Source organism: Chiloscyllium punctatum, chromosome 2 (genome assembly GCF_047496795.1).
Source record: "Chiloscyllium punctatum isolate Juve2018m chromosome 2, sChiPun1.3, whole genome shotgun sequence".
Classification (NCBI taxonomy): domain Eukaryota; kingdom Metazoa; phylum Chordata; class Chondrichthyes; order Orectolobiformes; family Hemiscylliidae; genus Chiloscyllium; species Chiloscyllium punctatum.
The window spans coordinates 21,292,190-21,319,063 of NC_092740.1; the positions used below are offsets into that span (position 1 = coordinate 21,292,190).

The window sequence follows — 26,874 nt, forward strand, 5'->3', positions numbered from 1 at the left end:
GGGGTGGTACCAGGGGACTGGAGAGTAGCGAATGTTGTGCCCCTGTTCAAAAAAGGGAATAGGGATAACCCCGGGAATTACAGGCCAGTTAGTCTTACTTCTGTGGTAGGCAAAGTAATGGAAAGGGTACTGAGGGATAGGATTTACGAGTATCTGGAAAGACACTGCTTGATTAGGGACAGCCAGCACGGATTTGTGAAGGGTAGGTCTTGCCTTACAAGTCTTATTGAATTCTTCGAGGAGGTGACCAAGGATGTGGATGAGGGTAGAGCAGTGGATGTAGTGTACATGGATTTTAGTAAGGCATTTGATAAGGTTCCCCATGGTAGGCTTATGCGGAAAGTCAGGAGGCATGGGATAGAGGGAAATTTGGCCAATTGGATAGAAAACTGGCTAACCGGTCGAAGTCAGAGAGTGGTGGTAGATGGTAAATATTCAGCATGGAGTTCAGTTACAAGTGGAGTTCCTCAGGGATCAGTTCTGGGTCCTCTGCTGTTTGTAATTTTTATTAATGACTTAGATGAGGGAGTCGAAGGGTGGGTCAGTAAATTTGCAGATGATACAAAGATAGGTGGAGTTGTGGACAGTGAGGAGGGCTGTTGTCGGCTGCAGAGGGACTTAGATATGATGCAGAGCTGGGCTGAGGAGTGGCAGATGGAGTTCAACCCTGCCAAGTGTGAGGTTGTCCATTTTGGAAGAACAAATAAGAATGCGGAATACAGGGTTAATGGTAGGGTTCTTGGTCAGGTGGAGGAACAGAGGGATCTTGGGGTCTATGTACATAGATCTTTGAAGGTTGCCACTCAGGTGGATAGAGTTTGTAAGAAGGCCTATGGAGTATTATCGTTCATTAACAGAGGGATTGAATTCAAGAGTCGTGAAGTGATGTTGCAGCTGTACAGGACTTTGGTTAGGCCACAGTTGGAGTACTGTGTGCAGTTCTGGTCGCCTCACTTTAGGAAAGATGTGGAAGCTTTGGAGAGGGTGCAGAGAAGATTTACCAGGATGTTGCCTGGAATGGAGAGTAGGTCGTACGAGGATAGGTTGAGAGTTCTCGGCCTTTTCTCGTTGGAACGGCGAAGGATGAGGGGTGACTTGATAGAGGTTTATAAGATGATCAGAGGAATAGATAGAGTAGACAGTCAGAAACTTTTTCCCCGGGTACAACAGAGTGTTACAAGGGGACATAAATTTAAGGTGAAGGGTGGAAGGTATAGGGGAGATGTCAGGGGTGGGTTCTTTACCCAGAGAGTGGTGGGGGCATGGAATGCGCTGCCCGTGGGAGTGGTAGAGTCAGAATCATTGGCGACCTTTAAGCGGCATTTGGATAGGTACATGGATGGGTGCTTAATCTAGGATAGAAGTTCGGCACAACATCGTGGGCCGAAGGGCCTGTTCTGTGCTGTATTGTTCTATGTTCTATGTTCTATGTTCTAAATTGCCAAGTTATGGTCTGGGGCTACCTGCTTAAGAATGTTTTGAGTGTCCTTGCCTAGTCCACAACAATAGAGAGCTGGTTTGCATGATGGAGTGGGCTGTGTTCACAATTTTTTGTGGTTTCTTTCAGTCTTAGAAACAGCAGTTGCCATTCCAAGCTGTGATGCATCCAGATAGGATGCTTTTTATGGTGCATCTATAAAAATTTGGAAGAGTCATTATGGACTTGCCAAATTTCCTTAGACTCTTGAGGAAGTAGATGTATTGCTGTGCTTTCCTGACCAGAGAGTCAACATGGGTGGACCAGGACAGATGGTTGGTGATCATTACTCCCAGGGACTTAACGCTGTTGATGATCTCCATCTCAGCACCATTGACACAGATAGGGTCATGTCCTCCACAGAATTTACTGACATCAATGATCAGCTCCTTCATTTTGCTGATTTTGATGGAGAGATTATTGTCTTAACACCAGTCTATTAAGCACTCTATCTCCTTCTTATACTCTGTCTTGTTATTGTTTGAGATCCAACCTATAACAGTGCAATAGTTATGCCAATATTTCTGAAGTCAGGGGATCAATTACAAGCTGAAGAAACCAGTTTATGGCTAAAACCTTCACCTGACTCAGGCAGCTCTTGTAGATTTCCTACAAAGAAGAAGACATTTTGTTCTCACATTTCCTAAGAGGAAAGTTTACAGTGAGCATGTTTGTGTGGGTGAGATTTGCCTTCTGTTTGTGCTGGCTGTAATGTGAAGGTGGTAGTGTCACCATTCTAGCTATATAACGAGAATGTTCCCTCTGTGTAGAGATCTTTTTGCCCAATTGTTGGAAACAACAATAACAACTTGTATTTATATAGCATTGCTAACAGAGTAAAGTATTGGGAGCTGGGGCTCAAGGATGCCTGAATGCTTGGGTTGGGGACAGAGCCACTGTATTCAAATTGGGAAAGGCAAGACTCCGTATGCTTGGGTTTGGGGAGTGAAGATTCCATGCTCGAGCAGTGGGGAGGGCCACCTTGGTCAGTTTGAGGAGTGAGGTCACTGTACTCACATCAGGAGTGGGAACCCGCTGTTCATGAGTTGGGAGCAGGATCCTCTGTTTGAGTGTGGATGGGGGCCACTGGGCTTGAGTTGGGGGCAGAGTCCTGGGCTTGAGTGTGTATAGGGTCCAGTGGGCTTGCGTTGGTGGTGAGTGGTGGTTGGGGGGGGAGGGGGGTTTAGGTGCACTGTTGTCCTTGGGTCTGGAGAGACAGGTGCCTGGGTGACATACACCTTGTGATTTCTATCCCTGTCTGTGCTCAGAACTATTGCAAAACAAAATAATTAACATTTAAGAATCAAATGGAGAGCCAGGAAGCTTAGGATAGACATAAGTGTTCAGAAGTTTTCTGCAGTAGCATTTTTCCAGGACAGCTGGCACAGTCAATATGAATTGCTAAAGATCTTCCCAGCGCATAAGGGCAGAAATGTTTTCAGGTTACTAGGTACTGGCAACACCGTGATCATTTCACAAAAATCACAGCCAGGCTCTCAAGACAGAACGTAGGAAATAGCTGTTCAGACCGTGGGTGAGAGAAGTGTCAAACTACTTCACACAATAGTGAATGTATGGCAGCATAGGTCAATACTAACTCGATACATAGGTTAAAGCCTGGGACAGAATGATTGAATAAGAGGTGATAGAAGGAGAACGTTCATGCCTGTGCTGTCTCTTTGAACCACTTCCCAGCATTCTCCTAATAAACCTGCCAATTGATTTGAGATATTTATATTACTTTGAGACCTGAAACCAAGCTCAGCAGATGGAGCTGAGATATAGATGAATCATTGGTCTAACTGAATAGTGGAAAAGACTTGAGGTGCTGGTTGGCTTACTCATGTTCCCATGTTCTTAAAGCAGCAGGAAGAGCCTGAATGCTTTTTGTTGCTAGTGGAGGGCATAGACTTTCTCCAAAATACCTGGGACAATAGATTTATGATCTCTATAATGATTAGATTCCCTATCATATGGGAACAGGCCCTTCAGCCCAACAAGTCCACAGCAACCCTCTGAAGAGTAACCCACCTAGACCCATTCCTCTACCCTGTATTTACCCCTGACTAATGCACCTAACACTATGGGCAATTTAGCATGACCAATTCACCTAACCTCCACATCTTTGGACTGTGGGAGGGAACCCACACAGACACAGGGAGAATGTGCAAACTCCACACAGACAGTTGCCCGACGCTGGAATTGAACCTGAGTCCCTGGCGCTGTGAGGCAGCAGTGCTGACTACTGAGCTACCATGCCACAATGTAGCACCCATGCGTGTGCTACTCCAGAATTCATGAAGGAACCTCAAAAAACACAGTTCAAATTTATGATCTCCACAACCAGAAGGATAAAAGCAGCATGAAAATAGGATCGCCATGACATGTGTTCCCTTCATCGGCACACATGATTCTGACTTGAAAGTATATTGATATTTGTTCACCATCACTGGGTAAATGGCATGGATCTCCTTTCCTAACTGTGGGAGTACTTCATCAGATGGATTGCAGAGGTTCAGGAAGGTGGTTTACACACACCTCACCAATGGTAATTAATGCCAGGCAACAAATTTCAGTGGCGATCACAACCTGTGAACAAATACAAAAGAATATAAACTTTGGAAAACCATCAGTCCTGTCATTTTGTGCAAGTCACTGTTGGGAAACCAGAGGATATCAGATATATACATTTCACAACTTTCATTTCTGACAAGACTTACTTGTCACTGTTCTGCCTGCCTCACCCATCGTGACAAAGGTGGGCAAGATTTGTTCTAGTGAGACCATGAGACCACAACAAGTAGGAATAGGAGGATGCCAATCGGTTGCTTGAGCCTGCTCCATCATTCAATAGGACCACGGCTGATCTGACATTCCTTATTTCCATTTTCCTGCCTTTTCCCCATAACCTTTGATTCCCTGATTGATCAAAGAGCTACCTGTCTCAGCCTTAAATATACACAAGGACACTGCCCCCACAATTCTCTATGGTAAGGACTTCCAAAGACTCACAATCTTTCAAGAAAAGAAATTCCTCCTAATTCTATGCCCTTTATGTCCCATGAGGAGAAACATCCTCTGAGCATTTACCCTGCGAAACACTTTAAGAATCCGACAAGTTTCAATTAGGTCACCTCTCATTTTTCTAAATTCCAATGAATAACATCCCAACCTGTCTGAACCTTTGTTCAGAAACAAACACTCCATACTAAGGGTCATCCAAGTGAACTTTCTCTGAACTGCCTCTAATGAAGTAATATCTTTCCATAGATAAGGGGAGCAAAGCTGTTCACATTACTCCAGACGTAATCTCACCAGCACCTTGTACAGTTGCAATCAGATGTTCGACTTTTGCAATCCAATGCCCTGGAAAATAGGGGCCAACACCTTATTTACCTTCCCAATTACCTACCACAGTTGTGCCTTCATGCTATCTAAAAATATTACTTTACAATTTCACTGTGGAATTCATAGCAAATAGGTGCAGGATTAGGCCATTCAGCACTTTGAGCCTACTCTGTGTTCGTAATAATCATGACTGATCATCTAACTGAGTAGGATTTTCTCTGTGCAAAAATGTCAAAAGGTATTTTAAGTAAAAGGATTATTTTGTGCAGTGGGTTTGGATTTGCAATGTGGCAAAAGGAGCCAACATCTCCATTAGTTCGCTGCTCTGTGGGTTTACTTTTACTAACTATTGGTTAAGGCAGAAATTTTCTTCTGTCCCCCTCCACTGGAGACTCGGGTAAAATATTCAGCATTAGTCATGAAGGGAAAAATTTGAATATATATTTTGGATTCCATTGTCTCTTATGTTTGAGACACATGAACTGAAAATATAAAAGAAGTGAAAGTACCCTAGCCTCTGTACAAATTGATGGATGTCCACTGAAAATTAGAACCTGTTGTGTGAGCATCTCTCCCACTCTATAGATTGGGCTGAATTTTATGGAGGTGTTGAGGGTCTAGCTGGTGAATCAGCATTGCTTCTTCTGTTGGAGGATTGCCAATATTAAGTGTCATTTCAGCTATCAGATAGCCACCACTGATCCTTTCCTAGGATCAAAGAGCTCCTGGGTCACAGCACCTTGCCCATGGAGAGTTGTTGGCCAATCAGAGACACACAGCTGTTCTAAACAGCAGCACCACCAGAGAGAGCACAGCTGCTGCCAGAACGATGCATCCCGGTGGCCCAGGACTGAGGAGAGACCTGGGACACAGAGGAGTCCTGGCAAGACAGTTTTCCCGGAACAGAGACTGTGGAGCAGGCTGATCTTTGTTGCTAAAGCCAGCAGCAAAGATAGATTTGACTCCCAATGAGCATCGACTCCCAGTGGGCGTCCCCTCCCCTGCCACCCATCTTCCCTCCACTTGACGTTGCAACTCTCAGTCAGGCACATAACAAGCTCTTAATTCCAGATTTTTTAGAATTCAAATTGCACCACCTGCTGTGGCAAGATTGGATCCTAGGTCCCTTGAACATTACCTGGGTCTCTGGATTAACAATCTAGGGATAATATCCTAGGATCACTGGGGCGATCACTCTCCTATCCATTCCTATCAATCAGACAACATGACCTGACAAGTCCTTTCTTTCAAACATATTGCCATGTTCACAAATTCAGTTCCCTCAGCTTGTCCAGTTAATATCTGGACAAATCAGAACATGACACCGAGGATGGTATGAAAGTATCTTCAGTCTATGTGACCAGTGGTAACCCGCAATAAAACCTGAAAGAACTGCGAGTGCTATAAATCAGAGACAAAAGTAGAAATTGCTGGAAAAGCTAAGCAGGTCTGGCAGCACCTATGGAGAGAAATCAGAGTTAACGTTTCGAGTCTTTTGACCCTTTCTCAGAACATGAAGTGTCTGAGAAAGGGTCACCTGATTCAAAACGGTAACTGATTTCTATTTTCTTAACACATAAGACCTGGCTTAGGGCCTCAATTGTTCTTGTTATTTATTAATAACTTTACTAATGGCATTGAAAGTCACATATACAAATTTGCGGATGACAAAGGTTAGGTGGCATTGTAGAAAGGATAGATGTTAGTATACAATTACAAAGGAATATTGATAGACTAAGTGGATGGGCAAAACTGTGGCAGTTCAATGTAAGCAAGTGTGAGGTTATCCATTTTCAACTGAATTCAGGTAGGTCAGGGTATTTTCTGGTATGAAGTTAAATACAATGGATGTCCAAAGAGGCTCAGGGTTCAGGTGCATAGATCTTTAAAATGTCACAAACATGAGAAGAAAATGATCATCTCCTTCATGAAAGCGAATGGAATACTGGTCTTTATATCTAGAAGATTGGAGTACAAGGATGCAGAAGATGCAGAACAAAATGATTGAAGGTGAATAGAAGAAAGGTTTTACAGATTTAAAAGAAAACAAAGACCAGTAAGAAATTCATAAAAGCTGGTTCAAAATTAAGTAAATGAAATACAGAGGAACCTCGATTATCCAAACAAGACGGAAAGGCAGTATTTCATTCCGATAATTGATTATTTGGATAATGAATTTGACCTTAAACAAGGGAAGCCATACTGATCTAACGCTGTGCTCAACTGTAGAGTTTGTTTAAATCTATAATTTTGATGAGTCTGCTATTTAAACAAACTAATTTTTGCATTCTGCAAATTGCAGGTCAAACTAAGAAGGTCTAAGCCCTTATCATCACATAAATATATGAACTCCCAGCATTAAACAAGATCCCAAACAGCTTCTACAGTCACAAGAGCATTTTTCAGTTTCTGCTGAACTCAGTGTCACAGCAGAAAGACAGAAGCACTGCCTCGCTCATGCATTTACTTTCTCTGCCATATTTTTCATTAACGGCCTGGTAAAGTGATGGGAATAATAGACAATAGACAATAGGTGCAGGAGTAGGCCATTCTGCCCTTCGAGTCTGCACCACCATTCAATATGATCATGGCTGATCATCCTTAATCAGTATCCTGTTCCTGCCTTATCTCCATAACCCTTGATTCCACTATCCTTGAGAGCTCTATCCAACTCTTTCTTAAATGAATCCAGAGACTGGGCCTCCACTGCCCTCTGGGGCAGAGCATTCCACACAGCCACCACTCTCTGGGTAAAGACACTTCTCCTCATCTCTGTCCTAAATGGTCTACCCCGTATTTTTAAGCTGTGTCCTCTAGTTCGGCACTCACCCATCAGCGGAAACATGTTTCCTGCCTCCAGAGTGTCCAATCCTTTAATAATCTTATATGTCTCAATCAGATCCCCTCTCAGTCTTCTAAACTCAAGGGTATACAAACCCAGTCGCTCCAGCCTTTCAGCGTAAGGTAGTCCCGCCATTCCAGGAATTGTCCTCGTGAACCTACGCTGCACTCCCTCAATAGCCAGAATGTCTTTCCTCAAATTTGGAGATCAGAACTGCACACAATACACCAGGTGTGGTCTCATCAGGGCTCTGTACAGCTGCAGAAGAACCTCTTTGCTTCTATACTCAATCCCTCTTGTTATGAAGGCCAGCATGCTATTAGCCTTCTTCACTACCTGCTGTACCTGCATGCTTGCCTTCATTGACTGGTGTACAAGAACACCCAGATCTCTCTGTACTGCCCCTTTACCTAAATTGATTCCATTTAGGTAGTAATCTGCCTTCCTGTTCTTGCCACCAAAGTGGATAACCATACATTTATTCACATTAAACTGCATCTGCCATGCATCTGACCACTCACCTAACCTGTCCAGGTCACCCTGTAATCTCCTAACATCCTCCTCACATTTCACCATGCCACCCAGCTTAGTATCATCAGCAAGTTTGCTAATGTTATTACTAATACCATCTTCTATATCATTAATATATATTGTAAAAAGTTGCGGTCCCAGCACTGATCCCTACAGTACCCCACTGGGCACTGCCTGCCATTCCAAAATGGAGCAATTTATCATGACTCTTTGTTTCCTGTCAGCCAACCAACTTTCAATCCAAGTTAGTACTTTGCCCCCAATACCATGCGCCCTAATTTTGCTCACTAACCTCCTATGTGGGACTTTATCAAAAGCTTTCTGAAAGTCCAGGTACACTACATCTACTGGATCTTCCTCATCCATCTTCAGAGTTACATCCTCAAAAAATTCCAGAAGATGAGTCAAGCATGATTTCCCCTTCATAAATCCATGCTGACTCTGACCTATCCTGTTACTACTATCCAGATGTGTCGTAATTTCATCCTTTATAATAGACTTCAGCATCTTTCCCACCACTGAGGTCAGACTAACTGGTCTATAATTTCCTGCTTTCTCTCTCCCACCTTTCTTAAAAACTGGAACAACATTAGCCACCCTCCAATCCGCAGGAACTGATCCCGAATCTATCGAACTCTGGAAAATAATCACCAACACATCCACAATGTCTCGAGCTACCTCCTTCAGTACCCTGGGATGTAGACCATCAGGCCCCGGGGACTTATCAACCTTCAGACCTAACAGTCCCTCCAACACCAATTCCTGGCAAATATAAATTCCCTTCAGTTCAGTTCCTTCAGCCACTGTTACCTCAGGGAGATTGCTTGTGTCTTCCCCAGTGAACACAGATCTGAAGTACCAATTCAATTCTTCTGCCATTTCTTTGTTCCTTTTATTATATTCCCCTGTTTCTATCTGAACTACCAATTCAATTCTTCTGCTATTTCTTTGTTCCCTGTATTATATTCCCCTGCTTCTATCTTCAAGGGCCCAATTTTAGTCTTAACCATTTTTTTGCCTTTTTCATACCTAAAAAAGCTTTTACTATCCTCCTTTATATTTTTGGCCAGTTTACCTTCGTACCTCATTTTTTTCTCTGCTTATTTCCTTCTTAGTAATCCTCTGTTGTTCTTTAAAAGCTTCCCAGTCCTCCATTTTCCCACTTATCTTTGCTATGTTATACTTTTTCTCTTTTAACTTTATATGTTTCTTAACTTCCCTCGTCAGCCACGGCCACTCATGCCTCCTCCGAGAATCTTTCTTCCTTTTTCAATGAACTGATCCTGCATTTTCTGCATTATACCCAGAAATATCTCCCATTGTTCCTCCACTGTCATCTCTGCTAAGGCATTGTACCATTGAACTTTGGCCAGCTCCTTCCTCTAACCTATCTTTTACCTTCCCTTCAATAGTACTAGTCTGATAAAACTCCCAATTAAGATTTACAGAAAAGTTTAAATTTTAAAGCCAGCCTGCAGTCGAATCTTCTCTTTATCTGCATCAGTAGATTTGCTCTCCAGGTCAGTGTTGAGGTTTTTCTCGGTGCAAACTCCTTCTCTAGACATGTACCTCTGAGAGAGTTCTGGCTAGCAGTCGACATCTGTTGGTCTGGTTCTCCTCCCAACTGTTCAACTGTCCCCGGTTTTATACCACAAAGCATCAGATTGTATCATTGGCTTTTAAGATTGTCAATATACTCAATACAAACTTGATTGGAGATTGGTATTTTTCAGGGTATAATTTAAACTGATTGGGCTAATTCTAATCTGTTTTGTCATTTCCAAACAACTAGCTACCCCACTAGCTGGAGCACATATTACATTGTGTCTAATTGAGAACACTTGGTGCTTTCACTGCTAGCTTTTACTGTCTTAAAGATATAGTACACATCTTCATAACAGAGGGATCCAGGAGGTGGTGCTGAAGGAGCCTCAGCTATTATCCTTGTCCAACAGACTCGAGATTCTTGCTCCTTGTGTGAACTCAAACAGGGTCTTTGGGAGGGTGAGCAAACTGATCATAGCACTGTGGTACAGGGAGGCATTCGAGAGGGGATACAAAAGAGAAATGTAGTTGTAATTGAGGATAGTATAGTCAGGAGAATAGTCACTGTTCTCTGTGGCCAAGATCAAGAATCCCAAAGTCTGGGTTGCCTGTCTGGTGCCTGGGTTCAGGATATATCATCTCAGAGGAACTTAGAGTGAGGGCGGGGGAAGACTCAGTTATCATGGTCCATGTAGGTACAAACAATATCGATAGAACCAGGAAAGAGATTCTGCTGAGGGAATATGAGCAAGTGGGGGCTAAGTTAAAAAGCAGAACCAAAAAGATAATAATGTCAATGAGCAAGTTGACACAGGATTAATAAGATTAAAGAGTTAGATGCATAGGTTAAAGATTGGTCTGAGAGAAATGAGTTCAAATTCATAGGATATTAGTACTCGGACTGGGGAAAGAAGGAGCTGTTTTGATAGATCAGGCTCCAACTGAATCATGCTGGGATCAGAGTCCTAGTGAATTGCATAATTAGGGCTTTAATCTAAATAGTGGAGTGGGGAGTTCTGTTGCATGGGTACTTAGAAAATCAATGTTAAAATAAAATCAATGTTTACAGAAACTTGATTGAGAGAAGGGCAGGACTGGCAGCTCAACGTTCCAGGATTGAGATGTTTCTGGTGAGATAGAGAGGGATGTAAAAGGTTGGGGGGGGAGGTTGTGTTGCTGATTAAGGAGAATTTCATAGTTGCACTAAGAGAGAACATTGTGGAAGGCTTGTCCAGCGAGCCCGTATGGGTCAAACCTAGGCACAAAAAAGGTGCAATCACTATGATGGTGTTATACTACAGGCCTTCCAATAGCCAGCGGGAGTCAGGACCAGATATGTAGGCAGACCGTGGAAAGATGTAAAAATTACAGGGTTGTTGTCATGGACGATTTCAACTTCCCCAATATTGACTGGGACTCCAGCCCCAGGGGTGCATGGGTTTCAGGGGCTTCAATGAGGCAGAATTTGTTGGGTGCATCCAGGTGCATTCTTGAAACAATATGTAGGTAGTCCATACTAGACCTTGATTTGGGTTAAGTAAGGAAGTTAAAGATATTATAAAGACAAATACTGAGTGTGCCATATTGCAAAGGCTGGAAAATTGGGTCAACAAAGAGTTAGTAAGAAAAGGTAAGAAAAACAGCAAAGGTAAGTTATGAAAGAAAACTAGTGTGAAATATAAATGGATCCCAAAAGCTTCGATAAGTATATAAATGTGAAAAGTGTAGCTAATCTGAACTTTGATCCCTTGGAGGATGAAATGGGGGAGTTAACAGTATGGAAGAGAGAAATGGCTATATCAATATTTTGCTTCAGTTTTCACAGTGGAGAACCCCAGTACCATCCCAATAGTAAGAGATAATGCAGAAGTTGCAGAAAGGGAGGAATTTAGAACAATCTAGGGAAAAAAACACTGAGCAAACTATCAGGATTGAAGGCAGACAAGACATTAGTGACTGATAGCCTACATCCTAGAGTGCTAAAGAAAGCTGAACTCTGAGAGTGATTTTGAATGGAGTGCGAGTAGTAGGATGAACAAGGGAGTTGACAAAGGAAGTACCTCTTTGTTTTTCATAACTTTTCTCACGCTTAGAATTTCATTCTTATTTTACTAGAGGATGAGAAGTTTGTTGAATATTTGGTGAGTGGTAAAGACCTAGTCTATCCTCAAGACTTAAAATGGTACATGAACTGGTGGCAAAGTGGGTATAAAGGAAAATAAGCTGTTAATTAGGATAATTAAGTATTTTTTTAAATATTAAGCATATCAGAACAGTGGGTGTGTCATGCTACAGCATTTGGGAGCTTCTGGATGCTAGCATGATTCAGGATATTCACATCCACAGTCTGTTTTTGTGACTCAAGGAACTTCAGTTGAGAGTCATTAAGCTGGACGGCAAGCTGTAGACACTACAGCAGTACTGTAGTAGGGAATTCCATAGGTTCGCCACCCACTGACTGGAGAAATTTCTCCTCATTCCAGTCCAAAATGGTCCACCCCATATCCCAAGATTGTGAGCCTTTGTTCTGGAACCTCCAAGCAGAGGAAACATCATCTCTGCATACAGTCTTTTCAACCCTGTCAGAATTTTATACATTTCAATTTAATCCACTCTCATTCTTCGAAACTCCAGTGAATACAGGCTATAGCAAAAAACAGTTTCATATATGAGCCATTGCTGCTGAGTACAATTCTACTGCTTCTCTTGGCCCACTGCTCCTCATGAATGCTCAGTTCTATCTCATTAAGCATGTTGGTAGTGCCAATCAACACAGAATCCCAAAGTTTTAACATGTAGAAGGAAGACATTTAGCCAGTCATTCTGTTTCAGCTATCTAAATAAGCATTACGACTTTGTGCCATTCTCCTGCTTTATCCTATGTCCTTGCAAATTTCTTCTATTCAAATAATCATCCAGTGCTCACTTCAATGCTTCAATTCTATCTGCCTCCACCATAATTCCAGGTAGTGCATTGCAGACTTGAACCATTCAGTGGGTGAAAAAGGTTTTTTTCACATGTTACTTTTGTAAATCACATGAAAACTGTTTCTTGTTGTTCTCAAACCTTGTACGAGTAAGAATAGTTTGTTCCTATGCATTCCATTTAGACCTCCCATGACTTTAAAAGGCCTATTAGATCTCATGTTAGCCTCCTCCTTTCCAAAGAAAATAGTTCCAGCCTCTCCAATTTATCCTCATAACTAAAGTTTCTCATCCCAGGAACCATTCTTGTAAACCTCTTCTGCACCCTCTCTAATATGTTCACATTCTTCCGATAATGCTGTGCCCAGAATATTTCAGGTGAGGTCTAACACGTGTCTTGTGTAACTTTTGATGTGGAAGTGCCAGTACTGGATGAGGGTCGACAAGGTCAGAAGTCACACAACACCAGATTATAATGTAACAGGTTTATTTGAACTCACAACCTTTTGGAACACTGTTCCTTTTTCAGGTGTTCCTTTCAGAGTACTGCTCTGAAAGCTTTGATTTCAAATAAACCTGTTAGGTTGTAACCTGGTGTTGTGTGACTTCTGACCTTGGTAACTTAAGCATAACACTGTTCTGTATGCCCCTATTAGGAAAACCCAGGATACTGTATACTTTAGAAATGGCTGTCTCCACCTGACCTGCCTACCTTCACTGATCTGTGCACATACGGACCCAGGTCCCTCTGTTCCTGCAACACCTTATGCTTTGCACTCACTATATTGTTGGCCCATGTTCTTCCTACTAAAATGCAACATCCCTCGCTTCTCAGCATTTAATCTTTCATCTGTCACCTATCTGCCACTCCAGCAACTTGTCTATGTTCTTTTGGAATTCTATATTGCTCTCCTCACAGCAATATGCTTCCAAGCCCCATATGATCTGCAAACTTGGAAACTGATCAAGATCTAGGCCATCAATACATATCAGGAAAATATGAGGAGATGATGGGCTATTAATGTAGAGACCCAGATAATGTTCTGGGGACCTGGGTTCAAAACCCACTACAGCTGATGGTGGAATTTAAATTCAAGAAAAAAAGGCTGGAATTAAGAGTCTGCTGATGGTGATTGTCAGGAAAAGCCCCTCTGGTTCACTGCGGTCATTTAGGGAAGGAAATCTACCATCCTTGCCTGCTCTGGCCTACATGTGACTCCAGACCACAGAAATGCATTGACTCTTAACTGACCTCTTGACAATTAAGGATGGGCAATAAATGCTGGCCATCCTGCAAATGAATACAAAAAAAATGTTCCAAGTGCTGATCTCTGAAAAACTTCATTCCAAACCTTCATCCAGCCCAAAAAAATACCTCATTCACGGTTTGGTGCCTCACAGCACCAGGGACCTGGGTTCATTTCCATCCTCGGGTGATTGTCTGTGTGGGGTTTGCACATTCTCCCTGTGTCTGTGGGAATTTCTTCCAGGTGCTTCAGTTTCCTCCTACAATCCAAAAATCCAAAAATGTGCAGTTTAGGTGGACTGGCCATGCAAAATTGTCCATTGTGTCCACGGATGTGCAGGCTAGGTGGATTAATCATGGGAACTACAGGGTTACAGGAATAGCATAGGGTGCTGAGTCTAGGCCGGGGGGGAATGTTCTTCAAAGCGTCTCAATGTGGACTTCAGGTGTGGACTCGATGGGTGAATGGCCTGTGTCCACACTGTAGGGATTCTAATTGATTGGGTCAAGAGGGCATTTAAGAGTCAACCTGATTGACTTATGCACTTCTACCTCCAAGTTAAATCTGAGCAACAAAGAGGAAACTAAACTGTATAAAATTTATAAAAGGCATAAGGACTAAACTTTCAACAGCTGGTACTGATGAATGTTTGTCAGGTAAGGGTTTTAATGTATATCAAATCAAAGTGAGGAAAAGAGGTTAAGATACAGATTAACTATGATTAAATTGAACAACAGTACTGGCTTGAGGCACTGACTGGTCCACTCCTGTTCAGATATTCCCAGTTACAAATACCATGCTACGTGTTATTGTTGATGTCTGCTTTGTTCCACAGATCCAGACGACACACGTTTTCTGTACATCAGCAGTAGTTTTATTATCGGACAGCCAGCGAAAGATTCAAAATGTCCCCAAAGTAGCCGCATGTCTACTTGTGGTAACACTTGTTCACGCATCTCTGCTGATACACAGAGACAATATATTTTATGGGAACAAAATAAAAGGTTTATCAGTCACATGGGTGATTGTCATCACATAGTTTAAAGTAGTTAATTATGAATTTACAAAGCCCGATGAATGTCGATGTCCTGTGATAACGTGTGAATGGATTACAGAAATTGATTATTGTATTCTTCATGATTAGGTGTCCATGGGAAGAGATGAAGGCAGAAAGGTTTTGCCTGCTGTAAATGGAGGATTCACATACCTATGCTAATATGGAGGGGAAGTAAATAGGAGATTCACATACCTATGCTAATAGGCAGGGGAAATAAGACAGTGGGAGCAGCAGGCAGTTTAAGAGGGTTGTGGCCAAGGTTATCAGTCTTGTTTGGAAAGGGCAAATACCTCTCTCTGGGACTACAGGGGGAATCCACATGTGTGGCTCCACTTGGCTCCATTTCTAAGATACAGTCAGCCTCCTCCCTACTGAGATATTCTGTCTGTATTGAATGAGTACAGGCCTTCAGTTGATACTGCAGTAAGTCCTTTGGTCGTGGAAAGTTTAACCCTTGAGTCCCCAATGTGTCCTGAAAGAGCAGCAATGCATGGAACTGAACCCTCTGTGGCATGTTAACTTTCTCATTGTGATATTATAAATCAGTTTCTAAACATTTCCTCTAGTTTACATTACAAACTAGAGAAAAAAGAGAGTCCCATCTCCATTTGTGGTTGGATTTTCTGCACTGGCTGCAATTTACTGGGCATTGGGATGGGTGGAGATCAATTAATCCACAATGGGAACACAGTAATTTCAATTTCTGTTTCGATATTATTACTACAGCAAAATGTTCCACCCACAATGCTAAAAACTTATTTCAACATTGGTATGATTGAGTCTGCAGGCAACAAAACATGAATTAATGTTTCTGTCATTCTGTGGTGAAGATAAACAATTGGACTGAGCTGAAAGTAATGCATAAGGCATTCTGCCACCAGCCCTCAACTATGTGAGTAGATACTGGCAAACTTCATAGAATCTTACAGCCCAGAAGAGGACCAATTGAGAGCAATCAGGCCAACTTTTTCAAGGAGCTATCTAATTCATGCCACTTCCTTGCTCTTTCTCCCTGGCCCTTCATCTTTTTTTTGGTGAATATCCACTTTGCTGTGCAAGTTCCTAATGAGTCAAAGCAAAATATTGAAAGTGCTGGAAATCCGAAATAAATTCAAAATGCTGGGGAAACTCAGAGAGAAGTTGAGTTAACATTTCACATTTCATAGGACTTTTAATCAGAACCGAAAGGGTCTGGAGAATGGTGAATTTTATATTGATAGAGGGGCAGGAAGATTGAGTGGAACCAGATGGTGAGGGTGCCAGAACAAAGGACAAAGGGAGTGTTAATTATTGTGAAGGAGAATCAGAGATGAAAATGGAAACAAAAATAGAAATTGCTGGAAAAGCTCAGCAGGTCTGGCAACATCAGTGGGGAGAAATCAAAGTTAACATTTCAGGTCGAGTGACCCATCCTAAGAATTGTGAAATAAGTATGAACAATTGGTTGGAAAGGAGAAAATGGGTCAATTCTGCTAAGTGCACAGCCAACAACTTGAGGTGAGTGGGGCGGTGGGGGGGGGGGTGTGGGGGGGGGGCTGGTGTGGGTGTTGCAGATTCAGTTAAAATGGGGAGAGCTCGGCAGAGGTTATTAAAGTTTGCAGAGAAAAGTAATAGCACAGAGAGTATGGAAAGGGTCAGGAATCTGACTTCAGGCATGTAAGTGGACAACTATAAGAAGGGAGGCAATTAGTGCAGGACTGAAGGTGTTATACTTAAATGTATACAGTATACAAAACAAGGTAGATCTGCATGTAATTGGTAGGTACAGCATTGTGAGTATCACAGAATCATGGCTGCAAGGGGATCAGGGCTGGGAACTAAATATCCAAGGATAACCTCCCATTGAAAGGCCAGATAGATAGGCAGACAGAGCAGGTTAACTTGTTAGGAAGAAATGAAATTAAGCCAATATCAAGAAGTGATATTGAGTCAGGGCATGTGTGGGTAGTGGTGAGGAAAAAGACTCTAATGGGAGTTGTGTACAGGCCATCTAGCAGCAGTCAGGACATGGGGAAGAAAATGAATCACGAGATAGAAAAGACACATTAGAAAGGTATTATTACAGTAATCATGGGGTACTTCAATATGCGGGTGGACTGGGAAAGTTAGGTTGGTAGCAGATGTCAAGAGAAGGAATTTGTGGAATATCAAGAAAAGGAATTTGTGGTAATACAGGGTTGAGTCAGCAAGCCTTTGTTCAGGATACATCATGCCTGAAAAATCTGTTAGAATTCTGTGATGAGGTAACGAGCAAGTTCGACAAAAGTCAGTGGACGTGATCTGCCAGGATTTCCAGGTGGCCTTTGACATGGTATCACACAGGAGGCTGCTAAATAAGACAAGAGCCCATGGTGTTAGGGGCAAGGTACTGGACAGATAGAGGATTGGCTGACTGGCAGAGGGCGGATGGGTATAAAGGGATCTTTTTCAGGATGGCAGTCAGTGACTAGCGGAGGTTTGCAGGGACCACAACTATTCATACTATACATTAACGATCTGGATGAAGGAATTGAGGGTATTCAGATGACACAAAAATAGGTAGAGGGACAGATAGTGTGAAGGAAGCGGGAGGCATCAGGCTGACCTAAACAGGGTAGGAGAGTGGACAAAGAAATGGAAAATGAAAGACAACCTAGGAAAGCTTGAGGTTATGCACTTTGGTAGGGAGAATAGAGACATAGACTATTTTCCAAATGGGGAAAGGTTTCAGAAATCTGAAGCACACAAAGACTTGAAGTCCTAGTTCAAGATTCTCTTAACATGCAGGAGAGGAGATTTACAAGAATGATCCTGGGAATATCATATGAAGAGCAGTTGAGGACTCTGGGTCTGTACTCAGTGGTGTTTAGAAGGATGAGGGGGAGATCTGATTGAAACTTACAGAATACTGAGAAGCCTGTATAGCGTGGATGTGAAGAAGATGTTCCACTAGTAGGAGAGATTAGGACCTGAGGGCACAGCCTTAGAATGAAGGGGGGACCCTTTAGAACTGAGATGAGGAGGAATTTCTTCAGTCAAAATATGGTGATTCTGTGGAACTCTTTGATGCAGCGGGCTGCAGAGGCAAGTCTTGAGATTATTTAAGACAAATAGGTTATTGATTAGTAAGGAGATCAAGGGTTATGGGGAGAAGGCAGGAGATTGGAGTTGAGAAACATATCCATAATCAATTGACAGAGCAGACTCAATGGGCTGAATGGCCTAATTCTGTGCCTATATCGTATGGTGTTATGGAAGGAAATATTAGGAATGACGGAGGAGTCGGCAAAGATGTTGCAGAGGGAACAGTCCCTGTGAAATGCTGACGTTGGAGGGGAGGGGAGGGGAGTGTACTTGGTGGTGGTATCCTGCTGGGGGTGGCAGAAATTGAAGAGGATAATCCTTTTTTTTAAGAGTCTGGTGGGGTAGAAAGGAGACCCCTATCATTGCTCTCGAGTAGAGTGGAAGGGGTGAGAGCAGAAGTGTGGAAAATGGCTTGGACATGGCTGAGGGCCCTGTCAACCATGGTATGGGGGATTCCATGGGTAAGAAAGAAAAAGGTCATATCAGAGAAACCTTCATGTAAAGTGGCATTATCAAAACAGATGTGACAGGAACGGAGAAACTTGGAGAATGGAATGGAGTCCTTGCAGGAAGCAGAGTGTGAGAAGTGCAGTCAAGTTAACTGTGGGAGTTGGGGGGTTTTGGTGGACAGCCTTTCTCTTGAAATAGAAACAGCAAAGTCACAGAAGGGAAGGGAAGACTCAAATAGATGAGCTGAAGTTGAGACAAAGATGGAAAATGGCAGCAATGCAATCTGCTTTTGAAGGGGTGCATTTAAGATCACAACACCTCACTAAGTTGAAAAACTAAAGTTCTCCCTCCAATTATTTTAAATACACATCTTCTGATTACTGGCTCTCATGCCTGAGGCGACTCCACTTCCCTGTCTGCTCAGTCTAAGTTATTCAATCATGAACTGTGGTGTTTGGGCTAATGTTCAACAATAAAGCAAACAAAACTGAGTCTGAATCACCCCAGCAATGTGTATTTTCAATGCATCATCATAAACGTTGCTTTTGATCCACCAGATGACAAGCCATGAGCTCCTTTTTTGATTTTCCAGAGAGGATCCTGAGACAGGGGCATCTGTTAGGGCCCCACTAGGGTCTGGGACACAGGAGGGCTAAGCTGTGCTTGGGTTAGGGTCACTGAGCTTGGTTAGGGAGAATGGGCAGAGACAATATGCTCAGGTCAAGGACATGTCCCAGTGTTCAGGACAGAAGCCAGGACCCAGTCCAGGAGCAGCAGCCTGTCCCATGATTTCTGTTGCAGGTCTTGTTCCAGAGGTGGGGTCATTTGAATAATTATACCAGGCTGTGAAGAAGCTTTAGAATATGGTGATGATGCATGTCAAAGGACTGACATATTAAAAAAAAAGGTCGCAGATATATTAAACCACATAACCAATCATCCTGTGCATAACTGAATCAATTGTTTGGTTCTTTTATCAATTCACCTGTATTTTACCAAAAACAGATTCTAGAGTCAGAGCATTGCGATGGTATATATTTGACCAGAGGTCAATTGAGCCTCGGTCAGTCATTCTTTCCTCTTTGAGCCAGGGGTTTGTTATTCCTCTGCAGAATTTATGCACCTCGATCTCAGTCCATTATTGCAAAGTCAGAAGAGCTGCTTTGGATGTGACTCTGAAGTTCAGTCTTATATTGCTATTCGTGGGGATTTGACTTGTGTAAAATTGCTGCCAATCTTACAACTGCATATGCTTTGATGAATATTTCATTGGTTTTATTGAGTTTTGGGATGTCGAGCTGTCATGAAAGGGCTACATTAGAGCAGGTCTTTATTTACATAAATTTTTTAGCACTAACTCGATACCGTTCTACTGTCCCTCCCATTTATAATATATATATTATACTACAACTTGCAGTAACACACGTATGAGAAGTAGTGGGAATACATGAAAAAAACTAAGTTGCATTAAACCTGAGAATCAGAAAACTAGACCCAAGTCAAGAACAATGACCAATCCCTTTTCATAGTGAATTGAATTGAAATGAATTGAATTAGCTTTAGTGTCACTGTAGTCAGATGAGTACAGTGAAAAGTTTACAAGTTGCAACTTACAGTGCCTCCTTAGGTACAAGGTACCTAGGTACCGATACTTCAGTACAAGTTCTTCAGCAAAAATTAGAAAAATAAACAAATAGAAAGTCCAACATTACAGATCATAGGAATAAATTAGAAAGTAGAGAAATAAAAAGTACAGAAACAGTCCTTCGAACCCAGTCCCCATTGGTACCTAGTCTCCAGTCTGCACTGGGCCTGAACTCCAGACCACACCAGACTTCACCTCAAGGGTCTCAATGCTGGGAGACCATTCTGAAATCATCTTGAGGCCAGAAGTCCATGCAGGAGCCACGTTGGGCCAAGAGACCGCAATGGGCTGCTGAAAGGCCGTCATGCTGGGCCAAGAGACCACCATGCCAGGCCAAGAAACTGCCATGTTGCACCAAGAGACTGCCATGTTAGGCCAAGAGGACTCCACACTGGGCCAAGAAGACACCATGTTGGACCAAGCAACCACCATGCAAGACCAGAAGGTCACCATACCGGGCTGAAATGAGGAACGTGCATGCTGAACGATGGAAGGAAAGCTTAAAAGATTATTCCAAATGCTTAATTGATGGCATTGGTTTAGAGGAGCACAGAGATGATTCCAGAGTAGCCTTCTAGCCTCGAGAGCCTTATGGTGATGCCTGGCACGATCTGGGGTCAAGGCCCGGCACAGTCTGGAAACTGGAAGCGGGGACTGGATTTAAAGGACTGTTGTTTTGAACTTATTATTTCTCTATTTTCTAGTTTATTCCTATGATCTGTAATGCTTGACTTTCTATTTCTTTATTTTTCATTTTTTTTCCAAATAACTTGGACTGAAGAATCTGTACCTAGGTACCTTGGACCCTTGAAAAGAAAAGAAGTCAGAAGATCGAGTGATTTCATGAAGCAATTTCACAGACTGGTATCTAAGAATTTCACTACACTGTTCCACTGCCTCATTTCTTGGAGCTAGTGTTCAGAAGCCTTCCCTTTAAAATTGTAATTGGTGCAAAATCCGCTCCAGCGTCAATGGGACAACAGCACTGCATTTGGAGAACTGGAAACCAACTTGGGAGGTGGTTTCTTGAGCTCATTCAAAACTAACATTGCAGCAAGTGAAAAACCTAAGCATAAGTATGAATGCAACCAGGTGGAATAACAGTCTTGTGTTGTTCAATGTTACAATGCTTTGCAATATTTGATCTAAAATTGTCAAGCACAGGTGGCAGCACAGTGGCTCAGTGGTTAGCACTGCTGCCTCACTACGCCAGGGACCCAGGTTTGATTCCACCCTCGGGCAACTGCCTACATGGAGTTTGCACATTCTCCCTGTGTCCATGTGGGTTTTCTCTGGGTGCTCTAGTTTAATTCGATAATCCAAAAATGTGCAGTTCAGTGGATTGGCCATTGTTAATTGCCCATAGAGTCCAGGGATGTACAGACTGGGTGAGTTAGCCATGCATGGGAGATGTTGGTTTACAGGGATAAGATGGGGAGTGGTGGGTCTGGGTGGACTGCTCTTCAGAGGATCAGTACAGAATTGATGGGCCTCTTTGCCCATTGTAGGGATTCTACGATTCTACCTACTGACCTTTGGAAAGCTAATTTCATAAATAATTGCAGAAGAATATTTCCTGAAGTAATGCAGTTAGCAAAAGCAAAGTACTGCAGGTGCTATAGATCTGAGACAAAAAAACATGTGCACCTGTTAATGGCAACACCCATGAGACTAAGGTTTTACGATGTGGAAAAGCACAATATATGGTGGCTATATCAGTCCAGCATGAGGCAAGAGGCCAATGGCCTACTCCCTTCCCAAAAATTCTGCTGGCCTAGTGTATCCTATGTCATTAAACTTTCGGTTATCTGAAACAAATGGGTTTAATGTAAGTCTTTTGCATTTGCTCGGGATAACTTATTTGGGCCAAATGACATATTTCCTTGTTGCAACTGTTCTACTAATGAAGACCATTCAAAGTAGTTCCCATCCACCATCCCACAGAGTTCCCATGAGGCTATCACTCCAAAATATGAGACACAAGTGTCATTACAATGTAGCAATAAATTTTTTGGCTCAAATTGACTTGATATACGGGAATGCCAACCTGTTGGACACTTCCTCTGGTCCTGGCTGGATTCAACCATGGATCTTTTAAGTTTACTGCTATGAAAGAGATTTAACTCAATAACAGCACCTTATTTTTATAACTTGCTCACAAGTCCTCATGGACCAACTCGCTAAAATCTCATGTAGTAGGAAAACGTATATCAAATCCATGAGCACTTTTACATCATTCACTAGTTAACTTCTCATTGTCTTATAAGAAAGGCAAAATCAGGAGTTTCCCACTGACTTCCATGGGGCAGGTGAAGTTCAATTGTCCCCTAACAATCCAAAATCTTCAAAATTGTAATTCATAACTTTTTGCTCTGTAAGGGTGTTTACAGAACAGAAGTGGGTAAAATGTAAACCTACCATGATCTAATTGCTGAATGGCAACCTTCCTGTTCTTTCTGGGAACAACCATTTGGGATTGTTTTATTCAGTATTTCTTAGATTTACAAACATCTCAGCCCATCTCAAATAATTGGGTCCAATCTATTTTTATATTCTATCATTTTTATCTTCCCAGAAGATAAAAGCTGTCAAGATTTTATCTAATTCTCAGCATGTGTTGTTTAAAAAGACAATTTCCTGATTTCCTCAGATATTTACATTTGGTTGGCGAGAGGACATTCGGCCTGGAGAACCACTTCATACCAGGAAGTTCTGCTTTGATGCCATTTCCCACAGCAGCTTTGTCACACTGTATGACTGCCATGGTATGAAAGGGAATCAGTATTGGCGCTATCGAAAGGTAAGGCACACCCATTGTACAGTGAAGGGCTTGTTTGACTGTAGAATATATCCTGTCACTGAAACAATAACTTGCCTTTATATAGTTAAAAATCACACAACACCAGGTTCTAGTCCAACAGGTTTAATTGGAAGCACTAGCTTTCGGAGCACTGCTCCTTCATCAGGTGGTTGTGGAGTACACAATTGTAAGGCACAAAATTTATAGTAAAAATTTACAGTGTGATGTAACTGAAATTATACATTGAAAAATACCTTGATTGTCTGTTGAGTCTTTCATCTGTTCGAATACCACGATAGTTTCACTTCTTTCATGTGTAAATCACAAAACCTTTTTCTAAAAGTTGCATTCTCAGGTTAACTGTAACAATTGGTGTTAGCTAGACAATATGTTGAAGGTGTTAGCCCCTGTGTTCTCTGTCGGTGTCATGATGTTTAGATTAATTCTAATCTAAAAAGTGAGAGTTTTCCATGAAATCATGCAGGTTTTGAATAAAGTACAATGTAACTCTGCAAATACAAATTCACCCCACAAATGTATATGTATATGAGTTCATGTGGGTCTTTGGTGTGTGTGTGTATGTGTGTGTCTGTCCAGGTTAGGGTGGCCATCCTCCAAGGTGGACTTCAGGACAGGCAGCAGCGAAAAGTGGCCGAGCAGAGGCTGATAGCTAAGTTCCGTACCCATAGGGAGGGCCTCAAACAGGACCTTGGGTTCATGTCACAATACAGGTGACCACCATTGCATTTTACACACACACAGACACTCCAACACACAGACAGACAGACAGACAGGCAGACGGACACACACACACACACACACACACACATATACAGAGACACGCACACAGATATATACACACCCTTACAGACACAAACACTCCCACACTCACACATGCATCATCTCAGAGACTTAGACCACTCTACACTTACGCACATATATATACTCTTTCTCACAGACACTCACAACCTCCCACCCCAGACACACACACTCCCACACTCACACATGCACCCCCTCAGAGACTTAAGACATTCTACACTCACATGCACACACATATACACTCTCTCACACACTCACAACCCCCTAACCCAGACAGACACACACATACACACACACACAAAGACCCACATGCACTCATATACATATACGTTTGTGGGGTGAATTTGTACTTGCAGAGTACATTGTACTTTGCTCAAAAACTGCGTGAATTCATGGAAAACTCTATTATTTCACTTTTAGATTAGAATTAATTTAAACATCATGGCACAGACAAAGAACACAGAGGGCTAACACCCTCAACATATTGTCTAGCTAACACCAATTGTTAGTTATCCTGAGAATGCAACTTTTAAAAAAAGGTTTTGTGATTTAAACATGAAAGAAGTGAAACTATCATGGTATTTGAACAGATGAAAGACTCAACAGACAATCAAGGTATTTTTCAATGTATAATTTCAGTTACATCACACTGTAAACTTTTGCTATAAATTCTGTGCCTTACAATTGTGTCCTCCACAACCACCTGATGAAGGAGCAGCGCTCTGAAAGCTAGTGCTTCCAATTAAACCTGTTGGATTAGAACCTGGTGTTGTGTGATTTTTTTTAACTTTGTACACCCCAGTCCAACACTGGCATCTCAAAATCATTGCCTTTATACAGCTCTCTTAACAAAGGAAAACAGCTCCTAGGTAGTTTGCTGCACCAGTTATGGTAGGAACAGGAGTGGGCTATTCAGGTATTCATTATGAAAATTTGACAACTGATTCACACAAAAGAGACAAGGACAGGCGACCAAAACCTTGGTAATACAGGTCAATTTTAAGATGTTTCCTAAGGAACAGAGCACGTGTTTGAGAGGACTATTGATAAGTTGAGCATTTTTACATTGTCTGCTTCAGAGACCCGCTCCTTTTCATAATCAGACACTGTGAGTACAACTCAAAGCCAGGTAGCATTCTATTCTCCATGTCTGTTATTTCTACTCAGTTACTGTAGATATTTTAAAGATTTGACTGGGGGCAAATTCCCCGTAAAGATTGACTCTATTGATCCATTTATACACCCTGAAGGACCCATTGACTGGTGTTAACTTCTGTTAGGAAAACAATGTCATAATTGTAGAAATTGTGTCTATTCATGACACAAAATGAAAACATTCTTGTAAGTCATAACAAAATAGCTATATGACCTACCACAAATGACTCAAATTTAGAATTCTCCTCATTCTGTGGAAAGCCCTCCATGGCCTTACTCATCCCTATCTCTGTAACCTTCCTCTGTCCACCACACACTCCCATCGCTTGAGCACCCTAAACTTTCTTTTCCCCATCCATGGTGACTGCACCTTTACCTAACCAGCTCCTAAGCTCTGAAGTTTCAACCTGTCTATCTCCCTTTTCTCATTTAAGATTTTCCCTTACATCTATCTCTTCAATTAAGCTTTTGAACATCTATCCACATGGCTCTTTCTCTGACATCATGTCACCTTTTGTCTGTAAACTCCCCTGGAACTGACTTGGGACTTTTTACTATGTTGAGCATGCTATATAAATGCAAAGTGTCTGTTTTTATTGAATTGTGCATAAAATATAGAAATAAAGGGGAATCATAAAAATACTTTTACCCTGAAAATTAGTCTGAGGAAAGTTATTTTTGTTCATTCATGGGATTTGGGCATAATGGCTAGACCAGCATTTATTGCCCATTCCTAATTGCCCAGAGGACAATGAGGAGTCAAGAAAATTGCTGTTGATCTGCCGTTACATTAAAGGCCAGACCAGATAGGGATGGCATATTTCCTTCCCCAAATGACATTAATGAATCAGATAGGTTTTCAAAATAATGATAACATGGGGCTGAATCTTATTTTGTTTTTGGCTAAGTGTCAAGATTCACAGAGGAGTTCTCTTTGAAGTTCAGAAAGATTGTATTGAATGTAAGGAGTGGACTCGATGGGCCAAATGGCCTTACTTCCGCATGTCTTATGGTCTTATGGTCTTATTCTGCTATTCAATAAAATCATTGTTGATCTGATTTTAAGATCAAATCTACTTTCCTGCATATCTCCAATAATATTGCAACCCCTTTTGTCACCAAGAATCTCTCTTGCTTAAAATTATTTAAAGATTCTGCATTCACTGCTTTTTGAGGAAGGGAATTCCAAAGCTCATGGTTACACAACTGCTTCATAACAAACTGACTTCATTCACCTCTATCTACGCCACCCCAATACTGCCCCTCTCATTCAATTCTAGCCTGATTCCACCAGTCATCATAGCTGGAACAATTTGTTAACACAGGCATATTCCGTAATAGACTGGCACCCCTGGCATCTGTGCTCTCTTTAAAAGGCATTGTACATCCAGGCAAGCACTGTCAGTCTGGAGCTTCCCTGCACAGCTCCTGACATTTGCCCCGGACATGGCAGAGGAATGGGAATTTAGTGGTTGCCAGCTGGGTCAGTGCAGTCTCAGCCACCCGGAGCAATGCCCAATAATGTAGGAAGAAGGTCAATGACTGGCTGCTTCAGTGTAAGTTTCATCATCTACTCTCAGTTACTGCATACTCACTCTAGCTCTGTAACTGCACTCATTCTCACCAAGGGTCATGCTCTACCACTTTCACTATTCCATGCAACATCTTCCCTTACTCACTCTCGCCTACCGCAACTGCCTACTCACTCACTTACGGAAGCTCACCAATTTTACCCCACCTGCACCAGCAATAATAGCTATGCCACTTGCCTTCATCTCGCTCAATCCCTTCCTTTTCTCCCATTCTAGGAGAAAGCAGCCCACAATAGGGCAGAAAAAGCCTAGACAGGTGTTGCACTGACCAACATCTTACACTTCCACCCTTACGGGGGTGGAATCATAACCCTGAGTGCTCTGAGTTGCTAACTGACAGTGTGCAAACCTTGGACGGGTTTTGAAAGCTGGGCCCTG

At 42.2% G+C, this 26,874-nt stretch overlaps 1 protein-coding gene across 6 annotated transcripts in view; it reads left to right on the forward strand.

The window, feature by feature from the left end:
• galntl6 (polypeptide N-acetylgalactosaminyltransferase like 6) overlaps nt 1-26,874 on the forward strand; it is a 1,318,845-nt gene that overhangs the window by 1,270,546 nt on the left and 21,425 nt on the right. For all 6 annotated transcript variants that reach the window (XM_072591724.1, XM_072591725.1, XM_072591722.1 and 3 more), the window contains one exon: nt 22,781-22,930. In XM_072591724.1, the coding sequence (XP_072447825.1) occupies nt 22,781-22,930 (150 nt within the window). The remainder of the gene's footprint in view (nt 1-22,780; nt 22,931-26,874) is intronic.